At 43.7% G+C, this 21,944-nt stretch overlaps 1 protein-coding gene across 1 annotated transcript; it reads right to left on the bottom strand.

Moving 5' to 3' along the window:
• Positions 1 to 364: 364 nt before the first annotated feature.
• Positions 365 to 21,440, bottom strand: hmgxb3 (HMG box domain containing 3). The gene is made up of 20 exons (XM_056275400.1): positions 21,295 to 21,440; positions 18,680 to 18,854; positions 17,934 to 18,488; positions 17,614 to 17,721; positions 17,378 to 17,512; positions 17,010 to 17,239; positions 16,520 to 16,650; positions 16,348 to 16,428; positions 16,021 to 16,103; positions 15,821 to 15,928; positions 15,500 to 15,640; positions 12,820 to 13,127; positions 12,460 to 12,587; positions 12,148 to 12,279; positions 11,378 to 11,562; positions 9,305 to 9,527; positions 3,939 to 4,072; positions 3,385 to 3,504; positions 2,908 to 3,117; positions 365 to 2,490 (listed from the first exon to the last, which is right to left on the bottom strand). The coding sequence occupies exons 1-20, from the start codon at positions 21,438 to 21,440 to the stop codon at positions 1,900 to 1,902; spliced, it is 3,924 nt and encodes a 1,307-aa protein (XP_056131375.1). The 3' UTR covers positions 365 to 1,899.
• Between the last annotated feature and the right edge of the window lie 504 nt (positions 21,441 to 21,944).

Genomic DNA, 21,944 nt, shown 5'->3' with positions numbered 1-21,944 from the left:
TTTTTACTTTTAGGTAGAGCACTGAATAATGTGAGCTTTCTTTTTCTGTATGTAGCACTCAGCCCACACTGCCATTTACACTGAGGATTTCAGAGTCAAAGCCACGACACTGACGATTTTGTGTGATCAGACATTTAAAATGTACTTATGGGTGAACGAGAGGTGTGAGTTGTCAGTATAATTTATGTCTTTTGATCAAGGAAATTATCTTCGTAGTATATACGTCTTTCGTACATATTTAGTGTCTCATTATTTTTGTGCCAAAATACAACTCAAGTTCTGCCTATAATATCTCCAGTGTATTGTAGAAGCCTTGACAAAACTGTGCAAGTTGACACTCTGGATTCAGATGGAACATTATATGTACTGCTGAAGTTTAATTTGTTGTTGTTGTAAGCAAACGTTTATATTTTTGATTGTACATAGTAAATACAAATAAACATAGGAGGGAACAAATCGTTGCCGCTGTTCTTCTTTTCCCAAGTTTGCATTTTCTGCTGGATGATGCCCATTCTGCATTTCCTCCATTCCATTTCCACCGTCTCGGCAAACATTGCACAATTATAGACCCTTTGTAGGGAAGTGGGAATAATACGACTGAGATGGCAGGACACAACTGATGCAGTTTTGTTTTTGTTTTTTTTTCTCCTCTTACTCAAGACGCTTTAAGTGAAAGACGTGTTTCTCTTCACGACAACACCACGGCTCACCATTAATCTTTCATAACAAGTGTATGAAACACATTCATTTGTAACCGCTTTAGCAGCCTTTCCTCTCACAGGATGGCTGCAACACGCATAATAAAAATAAGGACCATTGATTGGGTATGTCTACCCTTGCGTGGCTCCCCATCGATAAGATATTATGATTCAAACTGCAGCAAACGGTCACACAAACCGAATAATATTCCATCACCATATGATATTACACAAATATTTTATCATGACACACACACGCACAAATTGAAAGGCAACAAGTGGTAAATGTGAGGTAACAGCATAAAATACAAAACACAATTATCTCCTGTCAAAAAAATTTGAATAATAAATTAACAGTTCCATTGTATTTTGATATTTAGAACTACCTAACCCATAAAACTTATGTGCACAATCCTTCAGTCACAGGTAATCAAATACTTAAGATTTAGCATTTTAGCATTTCAATTTTCATCTTATCCACTTTTTCTCACACTTGGCCTGACCACTTCCTGTTTAACTCTCAACACCCTGCCGGTCTATTTTAAATACAAGAACACCATCTTTTAGTCAGGGCAAATCATGAGTAGACTCTAATGAAGACCAACAACTGCCAGTTATGCTGACAGTCATTTTAACATACAAGCAGGTTCCACTTTCTCACAGAAAAAGGTAGCTTGAGCACTTTTGTTATAAACATGTCCACAAATGTCAAATGTTTCTGAGGAAAGAAAAACAATAGCAGTTTTAGGAAGACATGACAAAAAAAAAAAATTCCCCTGCTGACTCAGCTACAACTTTAGGAACATTTTAGTGTGAACTCTACTGACCAGTCTATAAAAGTTCACTACTCTCCTCTGTTAACGTAACAATGTAAGGCGCACTTCTGCAAAATACTGTTAGTCCATTATCGGTCCATTCTTTCAGTCAGTGAAAACCTGAAACATCTCTAGAGTCTAATTCCTGACCTATACATTCTTTTTCATCATCTGGCAACGTTTCTGATCACCAGGCTCGCTCTCTCTCTCTCTCTCTCTCTCTCTCTCTCTCTCTCTCTCTCTCTCTCTCTCTCATCGACATCCATCTTTCTGCTTTTCCCAGTAGGGAACCGTCTTCACATACAGCCTGCTTTCCTTACATATGGCCTTGTCTGTCTGCCCGTCTGTCTGTCTATATACCCACTGCCCACTCTGTGTTCCTCTACTCAGGACAGCACCACTTCAAGCATAGCTTCTTCACCCACCCCTCCTTCTTGTTGCTGTCCTACCATCTCAGTCCCCACATCCTCAGTGTTAATCTGTGCCACTCCAAGCCGATAAAGGGCATCCCTGATAACTACCTCTCCAGGCTGGCAGGCCCGTAGCACCTCGATAATCTGCTGGCTCACAATGTCCCGGCTTCTCAGGAAGTCTATCAGACGGTTATATAGGTAGTAATCGGCTGCGTTGTGGAACACCAAAGGTTGCTGCAGGGTGCGCCTCTCTGAGGAGTCGACCTCTGACTTCTCTGTGCATTTGCTCCCGGCATTTCCCGTTTGTTCCTCCTGTTCAGTCTCCTCCTCCTCTTCCCTCTCCTTTTCCAGTTCAGCCACCAAGCTAGTGTAAGGCTCCAGTTCTTTGCAGAGGTCCATCGAGTAGTGATCGAGAGTAAGAGGCTCCTGGCTTTTGGGTGCCTTGGTGGAGTGCACCAGCCAGCGAGAGAGGGAGTTTGTGACGGGGTGGATCAGCTGGTTCTCCCCCACCGAGGACAAGTCAGTACTGTGTAACTGGTCTTGGAGCTCAGCACACGACACAAACTGAAGGACAGAGAAGGAGATGTTATATGAGAGTAGGAAAACACATGTTGTATCTGTGAGGAAAACAGCAATTAAGAGGCCTCCTATTCTCAGTGAGAGTCTCAAAATCACCTATAGGTATGAATATACATTTCTGTGCTTTCTACCCCAAACTGCTGACGACACCTGTGGTGATTCTGGTAACTACATTGGTGTTTGACCATTTGGATTTCCAGAGATTTGTTCAAAATGAAAGTGCTATCAATGCAATTGTGTGTCAGCACCTCACCAACCTGGAGAAAAAAAAAAGTGGTTTGTTAGCCATAGTAACTTTGCTTCTTCTTCAAACGTGCTGCAACCTGGCCTACTCCTTATTAATTAATGTAGACACAACAGGTAACTGATTAGGTCTCATTCATACATCTGACAGCTATTCACCTCTAGCTTATCCATGGGGTCTGAGAAGCAGCCTTGGTTTCTTCCCCACATCTGGCTGGCCAGCTCTGGGTATTGCAAGTCAGCACACAGCGCTACCTGCTGAGCAGAGTCAGTGACGTAGACTGGGGGCCAGTACCGAGACGACAGTAACAGGTCAATGTGGTCTCGAGCAGTCTCTCTCCTCACCATGTACTTAGAGCCACACACCACCTGGATACAGAATGGAAAAGTAATGGTGAGCACTTGTCCCAAAAGCACTGTGGAGTGACAAATTAATGGTTATCAAGTCATAACTGCAAAATCTGGCACATTTGCACCTGAGTCAAAAAACCTTCACATGACAGACTGACTAAGGAACAGATGCAGACAGCTGAAGACTGGCTTGAAGGATTGGATAACCGTAATAGTTTTAAGATGGACTAGTGGTCTGCTGACTGAATCACTGGTTTGGAAAAGAGAAGTGGGCTACATTTTTACCTTGTGGGGGCAAACTTTGGACAGTTTGCCAGCGGTGAGGTATTGGGGGGGCAGGGGCGCAGTGACAAGGCCATTCTGAACATGTGTGTACAAGGACACCAGAGCGCTTAGCAGCTCATTCTAATAAACAGGGAAAGAAAGAGGAATGTGAATCTTATCTATACAAAGAAACTAAAAGTCTACAGAAGCAAAGATCAGAAAATTTGACCACAAAAGTACATTTCCAAGAAAAACTGTGTGGACCAGTTGAAAGTACGAAAAAGGCAGTTTAATGGGTGAAATCACCATTACTAGAAAACTGATCATGGCGATCATGTGAAACACTGCACTGTATCATTTTTCTTTGGAGAGACCCACCTTAAACAATCCATTATTATGAGCAACTACAAAAGCGTTGAGGATTAGGATATTTGTGGATGAGTTATAACATTAAATATGCGAGTGATAGAGAATATCAAAAAGGACATTTGTTTGCATATGAATCTATATAAACAAATGAAAGCATCATACAAATACACACATACAGACACACATACACACATACATAAACATACCTTTGTGGGTTCTGGTGTCATGGTCTCCCTACAGCAGTTCAGTATGGTTCTTAGCTCCTCCTCACTGTGCTCTTCTATTCTGTCCAGCCTAAGCTGACCCTCATGGATCAGACGCACCAAAACTGATGGGTCTCCTTAAGAATTGTTTCAGTTTAAGGCAAAACTGTTTAATTTAACATGCCAGAACATGTTATCTTACAAAAGTCACTCTATTCAGTTCAAAGATAATATGAATAACTCTCTCTGGAGATGACAGAACTAGCTTGTGTCATGCTGCTGCTCCTTAGACATTGAACAGGAGAACATAGCAAAACATTAACTACAAACAAGGCTGGGTGTTTGTCACGGAAGTCGCGGGTGTCACGGACTCCGTGATTCTCGCCATTTTTTTGCCATGTCAGCGATTTACCCAGTTTTTAGTGCTTTCCGTGATTTTTCTACAGTTTTGAATGGTAGCCTAACTGTCAATCTTAACGTAGCCTACATTGTGATCTGTATAGGCACTAAGCATTTTAACCATCACTTCTGAACCGCATATAGCCTAGCATTGTACATTTTGACCTACACTCCGACCCATAGATTGTCCCAATTAGCGGAAGTTTACAGTGTAATGTTACGTTCCCATGGTTACGTTAGAAGTGCGAATGAATGAACAGCTAACGTTAGTCACGGTCCGATCAAAAACTTCAAAATGAGTAAAACTGCAAAGACCTCCGCTACAATACCCAGAAAAAACTTTTCATGTCAGTGGTGGTTTGTTATTTTGCTCAGTGTGTAACATCCCGGTGGACTACACTTGAAAAGCAAGTTGCAACAAGCATTTGCAGACAAACGTCCATAAAAAGAAAACCGCAGATCGGGCCATTGAAACCGAGAAGAGCCGAAAACTGCAGAAAACTGTGTCAGAGCTGTTTCAAGCTAAAACAACCACACAATTGCATAGACAGAGTGAGGTAATTAAACTTACAGAAGCTTTCACTTCAGCCAACATCCCCTTACACACACTGGACAATGTTGGCCTGAAGTCCTATCTGGAACGCAATCTCCGTGACATCGGAGTAATTCCAAGTACCTGTCAACTCCGACGCACCTACCTGCCTAGCATATTCGTGAAACACGTGAACGAGATCAAAGACAAACTCAAAGTTTGTGACGGAATTAGCATTGTTGCTGACGAGGCAAACAGCGGGCAACTGCCCGCTATTTTAAAAAAAAAAATTATTCAAGCACTTGTTACTGTTGCTAGAGTTGCGCATGTTATTTCAATAATTTACCACTACTGTGCATGAGATCTCTTGGTTAATTGAATACATTCAAGCTATTTAAAACACTCATTTCTGCCTTTCTTTTCAGTTTTCTGTGATTGTCTACAACTTTGCCGTGATTGCTGCGTGACTTTAGTCAATATTTTCCGTGACAAACACCCAGCCTTAACTATAAATGCACACACATACACAGAATAAGATTGCCATCAGGGAGTTTCTCTAAGAGTGGACATCCAAGATCAAAGTATAACACTAAGCATATAGTCCTGAAGTGACTAAACAATTATCTCTGCCAGGCAGTAGCCTGGGGGGGATTATGTGTTTTGTCGCATGTGTGAGTGTGTGTGTCTGTCTGCTGTTAATCTTGCAAACTACTGGGCCTATCAGCCTAAAAAAAATGTTTTGTGCACAGTTATGACTGTATGATGAAGAACCTCTTGTAGTTGCAGTGATTAAAAATCTTTGAAAAACATCTGTTCTCGCTATCACTGCTCCCTCTCTCCATTCACTATCTAGCTCGCTCGACCGACGTTGCTTTCTGTCGCTACCTGATCAGTCAACAGTGCACATGCACGACACACCGCCACACGGAAGTGCCGTAGTCTCCAATGGTTTTTTTTTCTTTTTTGGGGATTTTTTTCCCCTTTTTCTCCCCAAATGTACCTGGCCAATTACCCCACTCTTCCAAGACGTCCCGGTCACTGCTCCACCCCCTCTGCAGAGCCGGGGAGGGCTGCAGACTACCACGTCTCCTCCAATACAGCCGCTTCTTTTCACCTGACAGTGAGGCGTTTCACCAGGGGGACGTAGCACAAGGGAGGATCATGCTACTCCCCCCAGTCACCCCCCCCTCGACCAGAAGAGGCACTAGCGCAGTGACCAGGACACATACCCACATCCAGCTTCCCTCCCACAGACACGGCCAATAGTGTCTATAGAGATGCCCGACCAAGCCGGCGATAACACGGAGATTGAACCAGTGATCCCTGTGTTGGTAGGCAACAGAATAGACTGCTATGCTACCCATACTCACCCCCATTGCCATGAAGTGCTTTGAAAGACTGGTTCTGGCTCACATCAAAAACATTATCCCCCCCACATTCGACCCACATCAGTTCGCCTACCGTCCCAAAAGGTCTACTGAGGATGCCATTGCCACTGCCCTGCACGTTGCTCTGACCCACCTTGAACTTAACAACACATACATCCGGATGCTGTTAATAGATTACAGCTCTGCCTTCAACACTATCATCCCCACCAAACTAACCACCAAACTCCTCTCCCTTGGCCTCAACCCCTCCCTCTGTAACTGGATCCTGGACTTCTTGACCAACAGACCTCAGTCTGTTAGGTTAGGTGACCACTCCTCCTCCACCCTGACCCTCAGCACAGGTGCCCCTCAAGGCTGTGTTCTGAGCCCCCTCCTTTTCTCTCTCTTTACCCACGACAGCCTGCCAACTCACCCTTCAAATGTTATAGTTAAGTTTGCAGATGACACCACAGTCATTGGCCGTATCACCAACAATGACAAGATGGCCTACAGAGACGAGATTGAGCACCTCACATCATGGTGTACTACCAACAATCTTGTCCTTAATGTGCAGAAGACAAAGGAGCTGATTGTGGACTTCAGGAGGGCTAGAAGCTGCAGCCACTCCCCCATACACATCAATGGGGTGGAAGTGGAGCGTGTTTCCAGCTTTAAATTCCTTGGAGTCCACATCAGCGAGGACCTTTTGTGGACATTAAACACCCAAGCCCTTGTGAAAAAGGCCCAACAACGTCTGCATTTCCTGAGGAGGCTGAGGAGTGCCCGTCTACCCCCCAAAATTCTCACCAACTTCTACCACTGCACCACAGAGAGCATCCTGACCATCTGCATCTCAGTGTGGTACAGCAACTGCACCTCAGTAGACCAGAAAGCTCTGCAGTGGATCGTCAAGGCAGCCCAGTATATCACCAGTACCCAGCTCCCAGCCATAAAAGACATTTATCACAAACGCTGCCTTTGAAGGGGTCTGAGCATCAGCAGAGATCCCACCCACCCAACCATGGACTGTTCTCCCCCCTGCGCTCTGGGAGGCACTACAGAAGCCTCAGAGCCCGCACTACCAGGCTCAAAAACAGCTTCTTTCCACAAGCTGTTGCCCACCTGAACCTGGCTACCCACTGAATGTCTGTAGATATTTTTAAATATTTTGTACTCCAGCTCTCTTTTAACTTATTTTTAGCTTTTGGTCTTCATGTATGTATATTGTGTTTGCTGTGTTTATCTGTGTCTGTCTTGCACTGTTTGGTGAAGCCACAGCCGTCATTTCATTTTTAACATGTGCCTGCATATTGTTTTGTTTTTAATGACAATAAATTGAATTGAATTGAATTGAATAGACGCCAATAGTCTCCAATGTTAAAACTCCACTAATTAAATCAAACTTCAAGAGGAGGATTAATCACAGTCACAGCTAGAAATCATCTCAGCAGCAACAAAAAAACAAACATTTCCCATGACTGACCTATGCCCCCCCCCCATTTTATTCTCTAATTGTGCTTGGCCAATTACCCCACTCTTGATCTGGGGAGAGCTGCAGACTACCACAGGCCTCCTCCGATACATGTGAAGTTGCCAGCTGCTTCTATTCACCTGACAGTGAGGAGTTTCCCCAAGGGGACGTAGCATGTGGGAGGATCACGCTATTTCCCCCAGTTCCCCCTCCCTCCCGAACAGGCACCCCGACCGACCAGAGGAGGTGCTAGTGCAGTGACCAGGACACATACCCACAGCCGGCTTCCCCTCCACAGACACAGCCAATTCTATCTGTAGGGATGCCTGACGAAACCAGCGGTAACACAGGGATTCAAATCGACGATCCCCGTATTGGTAGGCAACGGAATAGACCACTACGCCACCCGGACGCCCCTGATCTATGTTTTCTTACTGTGCGCATGTGCGACTCACGTCTACGGTTGACTCAAAATGATATGTATTCGGGTATGAGTCTTGAAAGTAAACGAGAAGTTGATTGTATTTCGCAAGCCAGCAAATCATTCACTGCTGATCTCAGCACAGCAGAATTGGAGAAACCAAATATAATTCGAATTATTCACCTCACCGACACGCAGAAGTGCCATAGTCTCCAATGTTAAAACTCCGCTATAAAAATACAATTTCCAGAGTAGGATTAGTCACAGTCACAGCTGGAATGCTTCTCGGTAGCTACAATAAAACATTTCCCATGGCTGAGCCGTTTTCTTATCATTGTTTTATGAATCAAAGTCAATCAGCAGAGCAGCCTTTTGCTTTTATTCATTTTATATCATGAAAACCATGATGGTTAAACACATTTGAAGTCTTAACAAGAGCTTTGAAATTATGATAGCCTGATCTCTTTTCATTTCATATTAGACTTGGTCACTTTCGTGCGAGCGTCCACCTAGGAGGCTGCACATCCACATACTGAAAGGCAAGATGTTTTTTTAGCAGGTAGATTTTTTTTTGCTTGAGCGCTGCATATTAAAAACGTTTTTTTTTTCCATATTTCCTATTCAATCGGCTTGGGCGCCGCGCAAAACTCTTATAAAGCCAGGAAAAACACTTTTTTTCTGCCTGTGTGTGTGTATTTCCCTTCTCCCGGTAGGTGAAAAAAGGGGTGGTTTGTTGCCAAGTTCGAACACTGGCGAAGGAGAGATACGTACGCCTGGCGGAGATCTGCACTCTACTGATTGCACTCCTCTAGTTACATAGCATTTACTTACTTATCATGCAATACCATCCCTGAATACTGTGGCTATGCTATTAATCTATAAAAAGAATGTGTGCTACAACACAAACCAAGAAAAAAATAACTTGAGATGATTATGAGGGAAAACATCAAATAAATTGGAAATAAACAAAAGTTCATCCTTTTGACCTATCTTTTACATACTGAGAACTGCAGACTAAATTAGGGTATGAATCTAATGTATCATTTGCAAGGCAACAATGAACATCTATATTTTAAAATGGAGTTTCACAAAATGTTATCTACCATACAAGAAGAGAACAAGAGAGAACCATGCACATAATAGCTAGGCCAACGTCCTCTAGATGTTGTGTGCAGGTACCTGAGGGCTGTTGTGTGTGAGAAAGGACCTTGTCCCTTTCTGTGTTGATGACTATGGTGCTTCTCATCAGTGGGGGAATGAAGGGGGCGATGATGGAGGCGTCTACTCGGGTGATGGGGATGTCAGAAGGGAACGCAGCCTGTTCTATGGCTTCACTCTCCATGGCCAACCAGAATTCATCCACATGCACCTCATCCGATGGCGAGAAGTCAGGCCAAGTGAACTTCATGATGCACAGACATTGGAAAAAGCGTGTATTTAATGTCACAATAATATGAAGCAGGCAGGTGTACAGACATCAAAAAGTGGTGCCGGGCACAACATATACTACCCCTAAACCTTGAAAACTATCAAGCTTCAAAACAATATTTTTTTGCTGCAGCAATGGATATGAAGTGTGGTAGAATGGGGTGTGGACAGCTTCCCCAACTTTACCTATTTAACGTTGGGCAGATTACATAACATCCACACCCCAAAATACACCAGGGTCAGAAAGACAGAGGAAAATGCAGAGACGCAGACCGTGGCAGCGCTCTTCTCTACCGATATTTGAGTGTTTTAAGGAAGTGTTATATCTTTGGGGTTTTTATTGTGTTTTAATAAATGGGCTGTTGAGTCCTCAATCAACATCTACATCCATTTCTCTGAACCAGGAAATACCAACTGTGACAAGTCTCACATACAATCAGGGGTCCTCTGGTACAGAGACAGGGATGGAGATGTTCAGGGCTCAACAACATGTTTACTAAAACACAAAATGAAAACACCAAGGACAAAACACTTCATCGGTTGGGAGAGAGCTGTCACAGACTATGTCCTGGCAGCAGCTGTTGCACTCCCCTCCGCAACAGGAGTATATCTTGTGGAACATTTTGGTGTCCATCTAAAGAAAGTTGAATAAATTTTTTTGACAAAGTCATGGCTAAAAGAAAAAATTTGACCTAAAAGTAGCAATCTTAAAGATTCTGGTTGCATTCTTTTTTTTTTTTTACATACACTTCCCAGGAGTCATTTTGAAACTGCTAACTAGTTTGCTAGCCATAAAACTGGAACACAAAGCATTTGTTCTGCCGGTCCTCTGGTGGACCAGCTGCTGCTGGGTGACGTAAAACACTTCACTACCTGTATGACACGCGGGATTTTTGGCAGGAATGTGGCCACAGACACTCATATGTACTCCTCCATATTAATGCAAATGACATGGCTTTCATCAGTGCCCGATAGGATGAATCGTCATTGTTCCACCTCGTTTGATTTTTTTTTTTTTTTGATTTTGAGATATGTCATTAATCCCCGTGGGGAAATTACGCTCTGCATTTAACCCATCCTAGCTGTATAGCTAGGAGCAGTGGGCAGCCACCGCGCAGCACCCGGGGACCCACTCCAGTTCGTTTTGCCATGCCTCGGTCAGGGGCACAGACAGGAGTATTAACCCTAACATGCATGTCTTTTTGATGGTGGGGGAAACCGGAGCACCCAGAGAAAACCCACCACAGACACGGGAAGAACATGCAAACTCCACACTGAGGACGACCTGGGATGACCCCCAAGGTTGGATAACCCCAGGGTTCAAACCCATGACCGTCTTGCTGTGAGGCGACAGTGCAAACCACTGGGCCACCCAAACATAGTATAGTTTGGCGAAACATAGTAAATTAACAGACATTTATTTAAGTGAGGTAAATTAACGGACATGTATTTAAGTGAGAATCTTCGAGATTGTTACTTTAAAGTCACAAAATGGTCCTTAAGAGGATCTATAGATAACCATTGCCCACCTTTACGGAAAAGTTGTTATTTGCGGAAGCCCTTTATCCATAAAATTCTTGACAAACAAACAAACAAACAAACAAACAAACAGAAACACCAAACAAATGGCACCAAAAATGATAACCCACGAGGGGTAGTTAATATGTTCACAAGCTAAGATCTGAAGTGTGCCACTCTTCTGTAAAGAACAGTCATAAGTGAATATCTCTAAATCCATTGTCCATATCAGTCTACTGTCATGAGACTTTGTCTATGAGTTTAATTTTCCATTATCTGTCTGTCATTAAGGTATCCCTTTCTCACCTCCACGTTCTTAAGCTCCAGCACGTTGTTTGTATAGCGCTGGGCAATTTCTAGCTTGGGTGCAATGCCGCACACTCCACAGATCATGTCATTGTAGTCTCGTACTATCAGACACTCAAAGGCCCAGTAGCCACTCAGCAAAAGTTCTTGAATTTGGGATGATTCCTCCGTACTAAAAGCATGGACTGATGAGGAGGACACGAGAGAGAGAATGACAGAAAGATGATCAAGAAGAGGTGGACAGAGAGGGGTGTGCAGATACGGGCAGAAAGACTGTTTAAATATAAAGATGCACAGATAAATATACACAGAGAGGTAAAGCTACACAGAGAAAGGGCAAGAGAGAGAAACAGAGAAACAGAGAAACAGGGAGAAAGAGAGAAATAATCCGAAAGGGGACCATTGAGGGGTAGGTATGAGAGCAAAAGAGAAAAACATAAACTCAACAACATCAGAGCAAGGTGTACATTGCTGCCTTGCCAAACTGTAAAATAACATGTTGCCTGAAACTAAAGCCAGGCTGGCAGACAAACCAAAGTACATCAGGATGCTGGGAAAACACTTGACTTCTATATTGTAGAAATAAAAAAGACTGAAAAGTAGGTGAGGTAGCAAAAGGGCAGCAGTGAGAAAGATACGAAGTAGGATAAGCAGAATGACAAGAAAGAAAAGGAAACACTGAGAACTTTGAATGGGTCTTTCCAGAAGCAACATAAGGATGAGACAGTAGAAGACTTAGTAGGACTAGATGAAATCCATCTTGTATTTACAAGGGTGATTGGGGACGTGGTCCAGGAGGGTTCTGACTGCCTGAGAGGGGTGATGGCCCAGTTTGATATTGGTCCGGATCTTTAGAAAGAGGTCCACACTCACCAACAGTCTGTTCCCAATGTTGAACAAACCTGCAGGTGAAAATTCACATTAAGAGGACAAAAGTAATCAACATCTGGTCAACATCTGAAAACACAGATATATTTGTTATCATTCAAAAAAATATTTTCACAAAGTGAATCTCATACAGAAAGCAAAGAGACTTGTTAGAGAGGTTGGAAAATAAATAAAATACAGTGGGTGATGTTTACCTGGGTATAGGTCAGTGAAGCTGTGCAGAGCCAAACACTGAGTGTATGGACACACTTTGAGCTGTAGAGAAGCAGTCTGGATTAACGTCTCTGTAAGTAGCCAGCAGTCCTCCTGTCCTGCAACAGTACTGAGACACACACACACACATACCAGCAGAGAAATACTAACCTATATCATTTAAAGTATTTAAGGCAGAGTAATTAGAGTAACCAGGGTACAGACAGCTAGGTACTCACAATAGCCAACTGGCAAGGCACAGAACAAACAAACGTTGGACATTTTTAGTAAACCATTGTCGCTCTTTCTTCAAACTCAACATGTCTTCTCCTCCCTTCTCATCGCACCTGCTCTTTCCTCACCTCTGACCGCCCTTGTATAGAGGATGGCCACAGAGGCCACAGTGAGTGGCTGCCGACTCATAGAGCCTTGGCCAGCCAGAACGGACCAACATCTCAGTCTCCAAACTGCCTTCCTTGTTCCGATTTCCTGACTTAGTCACCACCACCTTGGATCTGTTGAGATCCTGGATGAGAGCCATTGTTTCCTGGAGCTCAGCCTCACTTTCAGGAATCTGTAGTGACCGCCGCAGAAGCTGCACAGTAGACTGGCGCTGGAGGTCCTTCTGGGCTGGGCTAAGGGCCTGGTATGGGTCCAGAAGACCCCCAGACTAAGGAAAAACAGGGTAGTGAGAATAAAGAAGGGAGAAAATAAGAGAATAATTTGTGTGATAAAAAGACCTAAGATGAAATAACTGAAAGGTTTTTGTTTCCGGTGGGGTCATTGCAGAAAAGTGCCACGGGCAGATTAAGTGGTCAAACAGCCAACATATGGCTGAAATACAGTAGTAAAAATGCTCTTCATATTGTTATATGCTTTTACTCATAGCACCTCAAGTGAAGAGTGTTACCAGTTGGTGTCTCATTCTAAAAGGGCACATTGCCAAAAGGAAGAAAAAAAAGAGGCAAATGCAATCTGCCACTCAGCCCCTCACCCTTGCTCACACCTGTGGTCTAGATTCTAGACCACAGGTGTCTAGTTATCTAGACTCTAGATAACTATACCTATATAGGCATAACTATACAGCACATAGGCCCATCGCTATTAACAGAACTGCAAATTAGCACTGGTTGGGGTGGCCAATTTAGTGGGGTACCTACTTAAAATGGGAAGGATATTTAGAATGGGCTCAGGCCTGTTAATGTAAATGTGATCAGTGCTATATAAACACATTTTGCGCACGTGCCCCATCAATTGCTCCAAGTATTCAGGAACTCCGCTATATCATAAAACCCCATGGTCAGTTGGGAACCATATTTGATTTTGCACACTTTGCATTAGCGCATTAAGGACTTGCAATAGTGTGGGTCATAATGCTGACTGTCACATAGCAGCTATAGATACTATGTGAAAGAACCAGAGAAGCAAATGTGGCCAGGAGTTTTGTTATTGCTGGGATTGCATGGCTCTTTTCGGTTTGCGGTTCCAGATCTTCTTTTGATTTCCCAAAGCAAATTGAGTATAATGTGATTTGGCAGGCAATATGCTCACGCAATGTTTTCGTTTGACATTGTAAATACTATGTTTCCCAGCCTATAAATCGCTGTTTTGTTACACATCGAGCTGGTCCTGCGATTTATATTCCAAAGTGACTTACATTTATTAAACAATGTAATTTTGTCGGACGAATACACTGCATTTCAACTAAGGCCACTAGATGGCACTGTTTCATCCTGTGACTCAATTGAAAATACTGTACCACCCATAGGAATTGAATGAGAGTAGAACAGACATTGAACTGTTTGTTGTGATCATTTGAATAGTTCAAAAGAAAATGGCGATTGTTGTTAGTTGTTAGGGTGACAACATATGTCGGGAGGGCCGTAAATGTTCATACTACTCCACTGCTCATTTGGTCGTTACTGCAAAACCTCACTTCAGTGAGTCCGCAACTTGGCGCAAGTCAGTTTATACGGAAGTTAGCCCACTACAACAGTCACAGTTATTTACAATGGCAACAGTTCAAATAAAAATGGCCACCACTCTGACCAACTTAGTATGTTGTTTTGAATTGGAATGTCCTTTCTGCTGTCATTCAGTTTCTATGGTACCGTCATATAAATGCACCTTTTACATCAAAGGGACTTATATAGTACGTTTTCTTTCCTCACAACAACTCGTTTTTGGCTGAGCGTAACTTATACTCCGGTGCGACTTGTAGTCTGGGAAATATGTAAAGTTACACGTGTTTCAAAACACTCTTTCCTTTCTCTCTGTATCCTATGATGTGTTTTCCAATCTACAGTAGCAGCATGTCAGGGGGATGACTTAAAACATGCTTTACATATGTAGTAAATAATGAGTTATCACCAGTGTCTTATATACTAACAGCCTTGATAAATCAAAAATTTTTTACTACTTTTATTAATCCCCGTGGGGCAATTCTTTCTCTGCATTTAACCCATCCTAGCTGTGTAGCTAGCAGCAGTGGGCAGCTGCTGTGCAGCGCCCGGGGACCAACTCCATTTCGTCTTGCTATGCCTCGGTCAGGGGCACAGACAGGAGTATTAACCCTAACATGCATGTCTTTTATTTTATGGTGGGGGAAACCAGAGCACCCAGAGAAAACCCACTGCAGACATGGGGAGAACATGCAAACTCCACACAGAGGATGACCTGGGATGACCCCCAAGGTTGGACAACCCCAGGATTTGAACCCAGGACCTTCTTGCTGTGAGGCGACAGCGCTAACCACTGGGCCACCGTGCCATGTTATATTTCAATAACTTGCTCCCTAGGTTTTGTGCATTGAAAGGGTAACTCCTATATATGCATATGCAATGAGGCTGATGCACAAAAAAGTTTACCTATACATTCCCTCCTATCACTTGCGCAAAATGCCCATTGCTTCCTTATAATTAATCTTGACAGTTGTTTTTTAATGCTGAAAGGTTTGTACTGGGGTAAAATGTTAGTAGATCTGATCCCATAGTCCACAGATTGTTTCACTGACCAGTTGGATTATCATAAAACAGACTTTACCTTTGTTCCTTTGTCAATCTTCAGGGACAGGCGCCAGCCACAGCTGGGGCACTGCGCGGGCTTGTGTCTGTTCTTGTACACATACTGACAGGAAGGGTTCTTACAATGGCCCCTGCCTCGTGCTGTGGACAGACCTAGGTCCTGAGAGACATAGGAATGGAAAATGAAATCAAAGAACAAGGAGACTTGGGACATCATGAGACAAATGGAACACTGAATTAAAACTGATTATACATGAGTGTGGTAAAATGAGAAGGGGCCAATAAAACACAAATGCATATGAGGAGGACTAAAAGGTGTAGATAACAGGGGTATACTAACAAAACTGCAAACGGAGCTCTGTTTGAAAGGCAAGACTGACAGGACATCCACTTCTTTATTAATCAGTGAAGCAATGTGCTGGCTTCCACCTGAAGGGGCAGGAGAGTTCTGTATGACAAAAGACCAGGAGTTAGAATAACTCAGATGAAGCAGCACCAATATCACTCTGCATCAGTCAGCATGTTTGAATGAACGCTAACCTGCTTGGCTGTGGCTATTGGAACTATCTGGCCGAGCTGTTTCAAAGTACTGGGTTTGAGACCTGAGATGTTCTCACAAGGCACTGCAATTAGAAAACAACAATCAAAACAACTGAGAGCATAAATCTCAGACCTAACTGTGAACATTCTCAGAAATATGTTTCACTTCCCCTCAAGTTTTCAATCAAGCCTGTGGTTACCTCTTTATAATTTCCACAGTGTTGTTTCTAAACAGAGCCATCAATAAACAGTCAACAAATATATCAAATAAAGTATAGACAAAAAATACACACACACATATATATATATATATATATATATATGTACCTTTGGCTGATTTGTTATTGTTGGCACTCTGAGCATTTCCTTTGTCTGGTGGGACAGCTATAAATTGCAGCAAAGTATGGCCTAGAAACAGATATACAGGCTGAGGTACAGATCTGTGTGAAACCAACTAATCAGCAGATATATTGTCCATGTGCTGTGTTTTGTGTCACACCTGTGCGACAGTAGGCAGGCAAGATGGGTCTTACAGGTCTCTTCTGCAAAGCGACATTGTTTCTGTCTTGACCCTTAATTGTGAGGCCTTTACCAGGGGCCTTCAATGGTCTGGTCATTGCCACAGAGGAACTATTCAATAATTATAAACAAACCAAAACAGTGAATAAATGTGTAATACATGCAACAACAAAAAAAACAAACAATTAAAATGCAAATAATAAGAGTAAGGAGTCTATCTAAAGATCTGACATTGATATTCCAGATTTACAATAGGTCTCAATTCACTATTTTCATACATATCACTTCATATAGACTAATATGTAAGATGAGGCCCAATCATTAAACCTGGCGGCATCTGTTTCTCCCACTGAAACATTAAAGATATAATTCGATTCAGGATGCCAAGTTATCACACACAATGGGCACACAAGCTATCTATGTGAACAAACAGTGCACATCAACAGAATTAACAGCAGAGACACACTCACTTTGCTTGTATCTGTGTCTTGTTGCCCTCTGGTGGTTTCCTGGTGGTAGTTGCATGCTGGATTTTGGAAACCTGTTGACATTGCTCCTCTTTTCTGTCTCCAGTGACATTTGACTTATTGGTAGTGGCATTATTATCATCGGCAGCAGGCATAGTGGGTTGACAGCTTTCACTGGAGTTGGATTGAACATTCTTTGGAGATTGTTTGGCAGATTGTTTGGCCCTCTTCACCTAAGATTGCAGACAGAGCTATTACATGAATCTAACTATAGTTTATCCAACTAAAGCCTAAATGACTTTACTCTCCAAATACATTCACATAATAGTAAAAAGACAATAGTTTGAGCATAGATACTGCTTGTCACTTACAGCAGGCACCCACTTTCCACCCAGGTAGCTCCCACATTCTGGACATATTGGTGGTTTGTGGCGAGTCACATATACAAAAGAACAGCCAGGAACCAGACACCTGCCCCGACCTCTTTTGGTGTATGTTTTTGCAACCTGAAAATTAAGGATAAACCTTTCCATAAACATGACCACATTTGCTGTATCTACCGATCGGTCTAGTTTCATTTGGCATTGTGGATAAACAATGTGTTTACCATTTTATATGCAGGTTTGCTGCTCTGGTCTACCCTGCCTCCAACAGTGACCACCATGACTGGGCCAATGGGACTAGCATTTGCCAAAGTTTTGGGCTCCAGAAGATTCTTAAGAGAAGAAGAGATCATATCAAAACACAGCTTTCATGAATATAAATTCCACCACGCAGGAATTTTGCAATGGTCAATTGCAATGGATTTAATGGTAATATCACATGCTAAAAATCCATGAAAATTAACGAATGAATGAATGACTGTCAGTGAAGGAAATGAAGAGGCCAGGATGTTGCTATTTGGGAGATGGTAGGAGCTTGTCTAACCTGGGTGGGTATGATGGTGACCACTTGTGAAGTTTCTGCCTGTATTGGTTGTATCATTGTACTAGCCACATCCTGTTCATCGGATGCCATACAAACAATGCTGTAAGTGCCACCAGCAACCTCCGAGTCATTTTCTCTGAGAAGCAGTCCATTCGATGCATTGGCAACTGAACTTTGGTAGTTGTGGTTGAATGGGGATGCTACCTCAGAAGCAGAGGCCTTGGTTGAGTTGAGGCGACTGGCAGGTAGTATCTCATGGAGAGCTGTGGAATTAGACATAGCAGCTGTTCCCTCAGCTAGGCCCTCGATGGCTGTACACTGCTCAACCAGCTCCACCTCACTTCCCAGTGCCAGTGGAGGTAACTGAGGGTCCTGGGAGAGGGAAACGGAGGATAGGCCTGCATCCACTGGGGAATCCAGAGATTCTGCATATAGCTCTGCCTGGGAACCTGCTTCCTGGTGATTTAAGGAGGTGCCTTTGGGCAAAAGGACATAACTGGTCCTGGGGAGGATCTTGCGGAAGCCTGGCAGGTCCTGGGCGGAGCTGAGCAATGACTAAAATAGATACATAGATGGAAAAATCAATAATATTATAATGACGGGCTACCACAATGTTATGACTCATTAAGTCAAGAGTGAGCTGTAACTGACAACCAGTGAACTAGCCTAGGGCAGAGATAGAGCCTAAAGATGAAACAGATGTATTGGCTTGCTTATTTGACAGCATTAAAATAATGAAATCTTACACTATCTACACCATCCTTTTCCAGCTTGGCCTTCTCCAGATAGTAGCCTTTCTCAGCCACATTAAGCCTTTTCCAGCTCTCACTAATTCGCTTGTTGATCTCCGACTGTGGCAGATTAGGGCTGTCCTGCTGCATGACTTGGTGAACATCAAAATAATATAGCAAGTAGGCAGACCTAAAGGCAAAGAGGTTCTTCATCAGCATTAAGCAATGGCCAATAATGAGACGGATTGAAAAGATCTTTGATTGATATCTTTGACACTCGATCAATAGCTTGTTCACCGCAAGTCTATACTGTCCTACCACAACAATGATAATGTGATATTGAAACATCAAAAGCAGGGGAGAGTATCAAAGTAAGTTGAATCGGTTCATCTAGACACAACATTTACTGAGAGAAACGTTTCATCACTCATCTAAGTGACCGCTTCATTCGCAACTGACTGCAGGTATCCCCACCCTTATAAACAATACAGTGGCATAACGACCAAAAGCAGTGATCAGTTTCATATGCAAATTGCCATGAGCATTAACTAGTTTCAATTGCAATGTGTACTGTTCACAGAGGATTTGGGAATGGTTGCAATCACAGCATTGTAAGATGGCGACACGTGTACTCTTCGGGGAAACCAAACTGATGCTGGCCAAGAGGCTGGCAAAACACAGGAGAGCTAACATATCACGCCAGGACTCTGCGGTCTACACCCACCAACAGGCCAGTGGCCACTCTTTCAAGGATGAGGGTGTGCATATCCTTGATAGGGAGGAATGCTAGTTTGAACGGAGAGTCAAGGTCATCTGGCCAGTTTGAGGCTATCTATGTGAAGAGAGAACGACCATCCCTGAACCGGGGGGGGGGGGGGGGGGCTAAGAGTACATCTGTTGCCATCTTACAATGTTGTGACTGCAACCATTCACAAATCCTCTGTGAATACATTACATTAGTCATTTAGCTGACGCTTTTATCCAAAGCGACTTACAATAAGTGCATTTAACATCGGAAATGTTAAATGGCAGAGGGGGTACTAGTCATCAGAGGTCATAAGTGCATCTTCTCTCTAAACAAGCATCTAAGAGCAAAACCAGTGCTAAAGTAAAAGCGCAAGAAAGACTTTTTTTTTTAAATGAGTGAATACAATAAGTGCTAAGAGCAAGTAACAGGGTAGTAGTTCTTGAAGAGGTGAGTTTTCAACCTACACCGAAAGATGGGCAGCGACTCCGCTGTCCTGACATCAGTGGGGAGTTCATTCCACCACTGTGGGGCCAGGACAGAAAAGAGCCGTGACTGGGTCGATCGGCAGCAGGGGCCTCTGAGCGATGTGGCAACTAGGCATCCCGAGGCAGCAGAGCGAAGTGGTTGGGCAGGGGTGTAGGGCTTGACCATGGCCTGGAGATAGGAAGAAGCTGTTCCTTTCACTGCCCTGTAGGCTAGCACCAAAGTCTTAAACTGGATGCGAACAGCTTCTGGGAGCCAGTGTAGGGACATGAGAAGGGGAGTTGTGTGGGAGAACTTAGGGCAATTGAACACCAGATGAGCTGCAGCTTTCTGAACAAGTTCCAGAAGTCTGATGGCCGACGCCGGGGCCTCAGCAAGGAGGGAGTTGCCATAGTCCAGCTGGGAGATGACCAGAGCCTGGATGAGCACCTGTGCTGTCTTGTCGTTGAGGAATGGGCGAATCCTCCTGATGTTATAGAGAAGAAATCTGCAGGAGCGAGCAACCAATGCAACGTTTGCAGCAAACAACAGTTGGTCATCCAGGATCACACCCAGATTCCTCTCAGTCCGAGTTGGCGTCACCACAGTGTTGTCAATGTTGATGGCCGGGTCTCGGTGCGGGCAACCTTTCCCCGGGAGGAACATCAGCTCTGTCTTGTCCAGATTGAGCTTCAGGTGGTGTGTTGCCATCCACTCCGAGATGTCAGTCAAGCACACAGCAACGCGTGTCTCTACTTGTGTGTCAGATGGAGGAAAGGACAAGATCAGCTGGGTGTCATCGGCATAACAATGGTAAGAGAAGTCATGCGAGCGAATAATAGAACCCAGGGATATCGTGTACAAGGAGAAAAGGAGAGGACCCAGAACGGAACCTTGTAGAACGCCTGTAGCCAGTCTGCGAGGCTCTGACACAGATCCCCTCCATGCCACCTGGTAGAAGCGATCCGTCAGGTAGGAGCGATCTGTCAGGTAGGATGCAAACATTGAGAGTGCAGAGCCTGTGACACCCAGCCCCTCGAGGGTAGAGAGGAGGATCTGGTGGTTCACTGTGTCGAACGCAGCTGACAAGTCCAGGAGTATCAGGACAGAGGACAGAGAGTTTGCTCTCGCAGAGTGCAAATAGTACACATTGCCATTGAAACTCTAGTTAATGGTCACGGCAATTTGCATATGAATCTGATCGTTGTTTTTAGTCGTTATGCCACTGTATTGTTTGTAAGGGTGGGGACACCTGCAGTCAGTTGAGACTGAAGAGGTTATTTAGATGACTGATGAAACGTTTCTCTCTCAGTAAGCGTTGTGTCCAGGTGAACTGATTCAACTTTCTTTGATTTTCTTACCTGGTTTATTAAGCATGCATAAAGACGCAGGGGAGAATAGTTAGGCCCTGAAAATTTACCTGGGCTTCTTGGGTTTCTCCACTGTGTCTTCCTGAGTTTTGCTCTTCCTCTTCTTTGGGGTGGCAACTTCCATTATGGTGTAGCAGCTCTCGACCTCCTCTGTCATTTTCCCATCCTCATACACTTCCACTTCTACCGTTTCCATGGCTGCAGATCTGGGGACAGGTTGGAGTTAAGAGTGGTGTGTGTGTGTGTGTGTGTGTGTGTGTGTGTGTGTGTGTGTGTGTGTGTGTGTGTGTGTGTGTGTTTCATGGTTGGAGCGCCGTTTTATGACACCTCAATAGATTTTGGGCGAATTGGGATGAGATAGGCACTGAAATACAGATGAATGCAACTAGGGACTGGCAACCTCCCAACTCCGTGTAGACAAGGAATACAGCATATACACTATAATTATTTTCCGGTAGATTACAATCAAAGAGTGGAAACATGGAAGTCATACACGGTGGACAGTGCGGGACCAGGGACCTGTCAAAACTTTTGGTCCTGTGCTGCTTTGAAATTAAGGGTTATTGGCGTGTCCTTATACTAACCGCATACTCGATCAATTATCCAATGAGGTGCCTTCTTATTGAAACCTTACCTCTTGTGTGTCGAGGCTCTGCAGGCTGTTCTGAAGATTCCTCAGACGACGCGGAATATAGCTTGC

The sequence above is a fragment of the Lampris incognitus genome, chromosome 1, assembly GCF_029633865.1.
Source record: "Lampris incognitus isolate fLamInc1 chromosome 1, fLamInc1.hap2, whole genome shotgun sequence".
NCBI lineage: Eukaryota > Metazoa > Chordata > Actinopteri > Lampriformes > Lampridae > Lampris > Lampris incognitus.
This window is presented reverse-complemented; position numbering and strand designations above follow the sequence as displayed.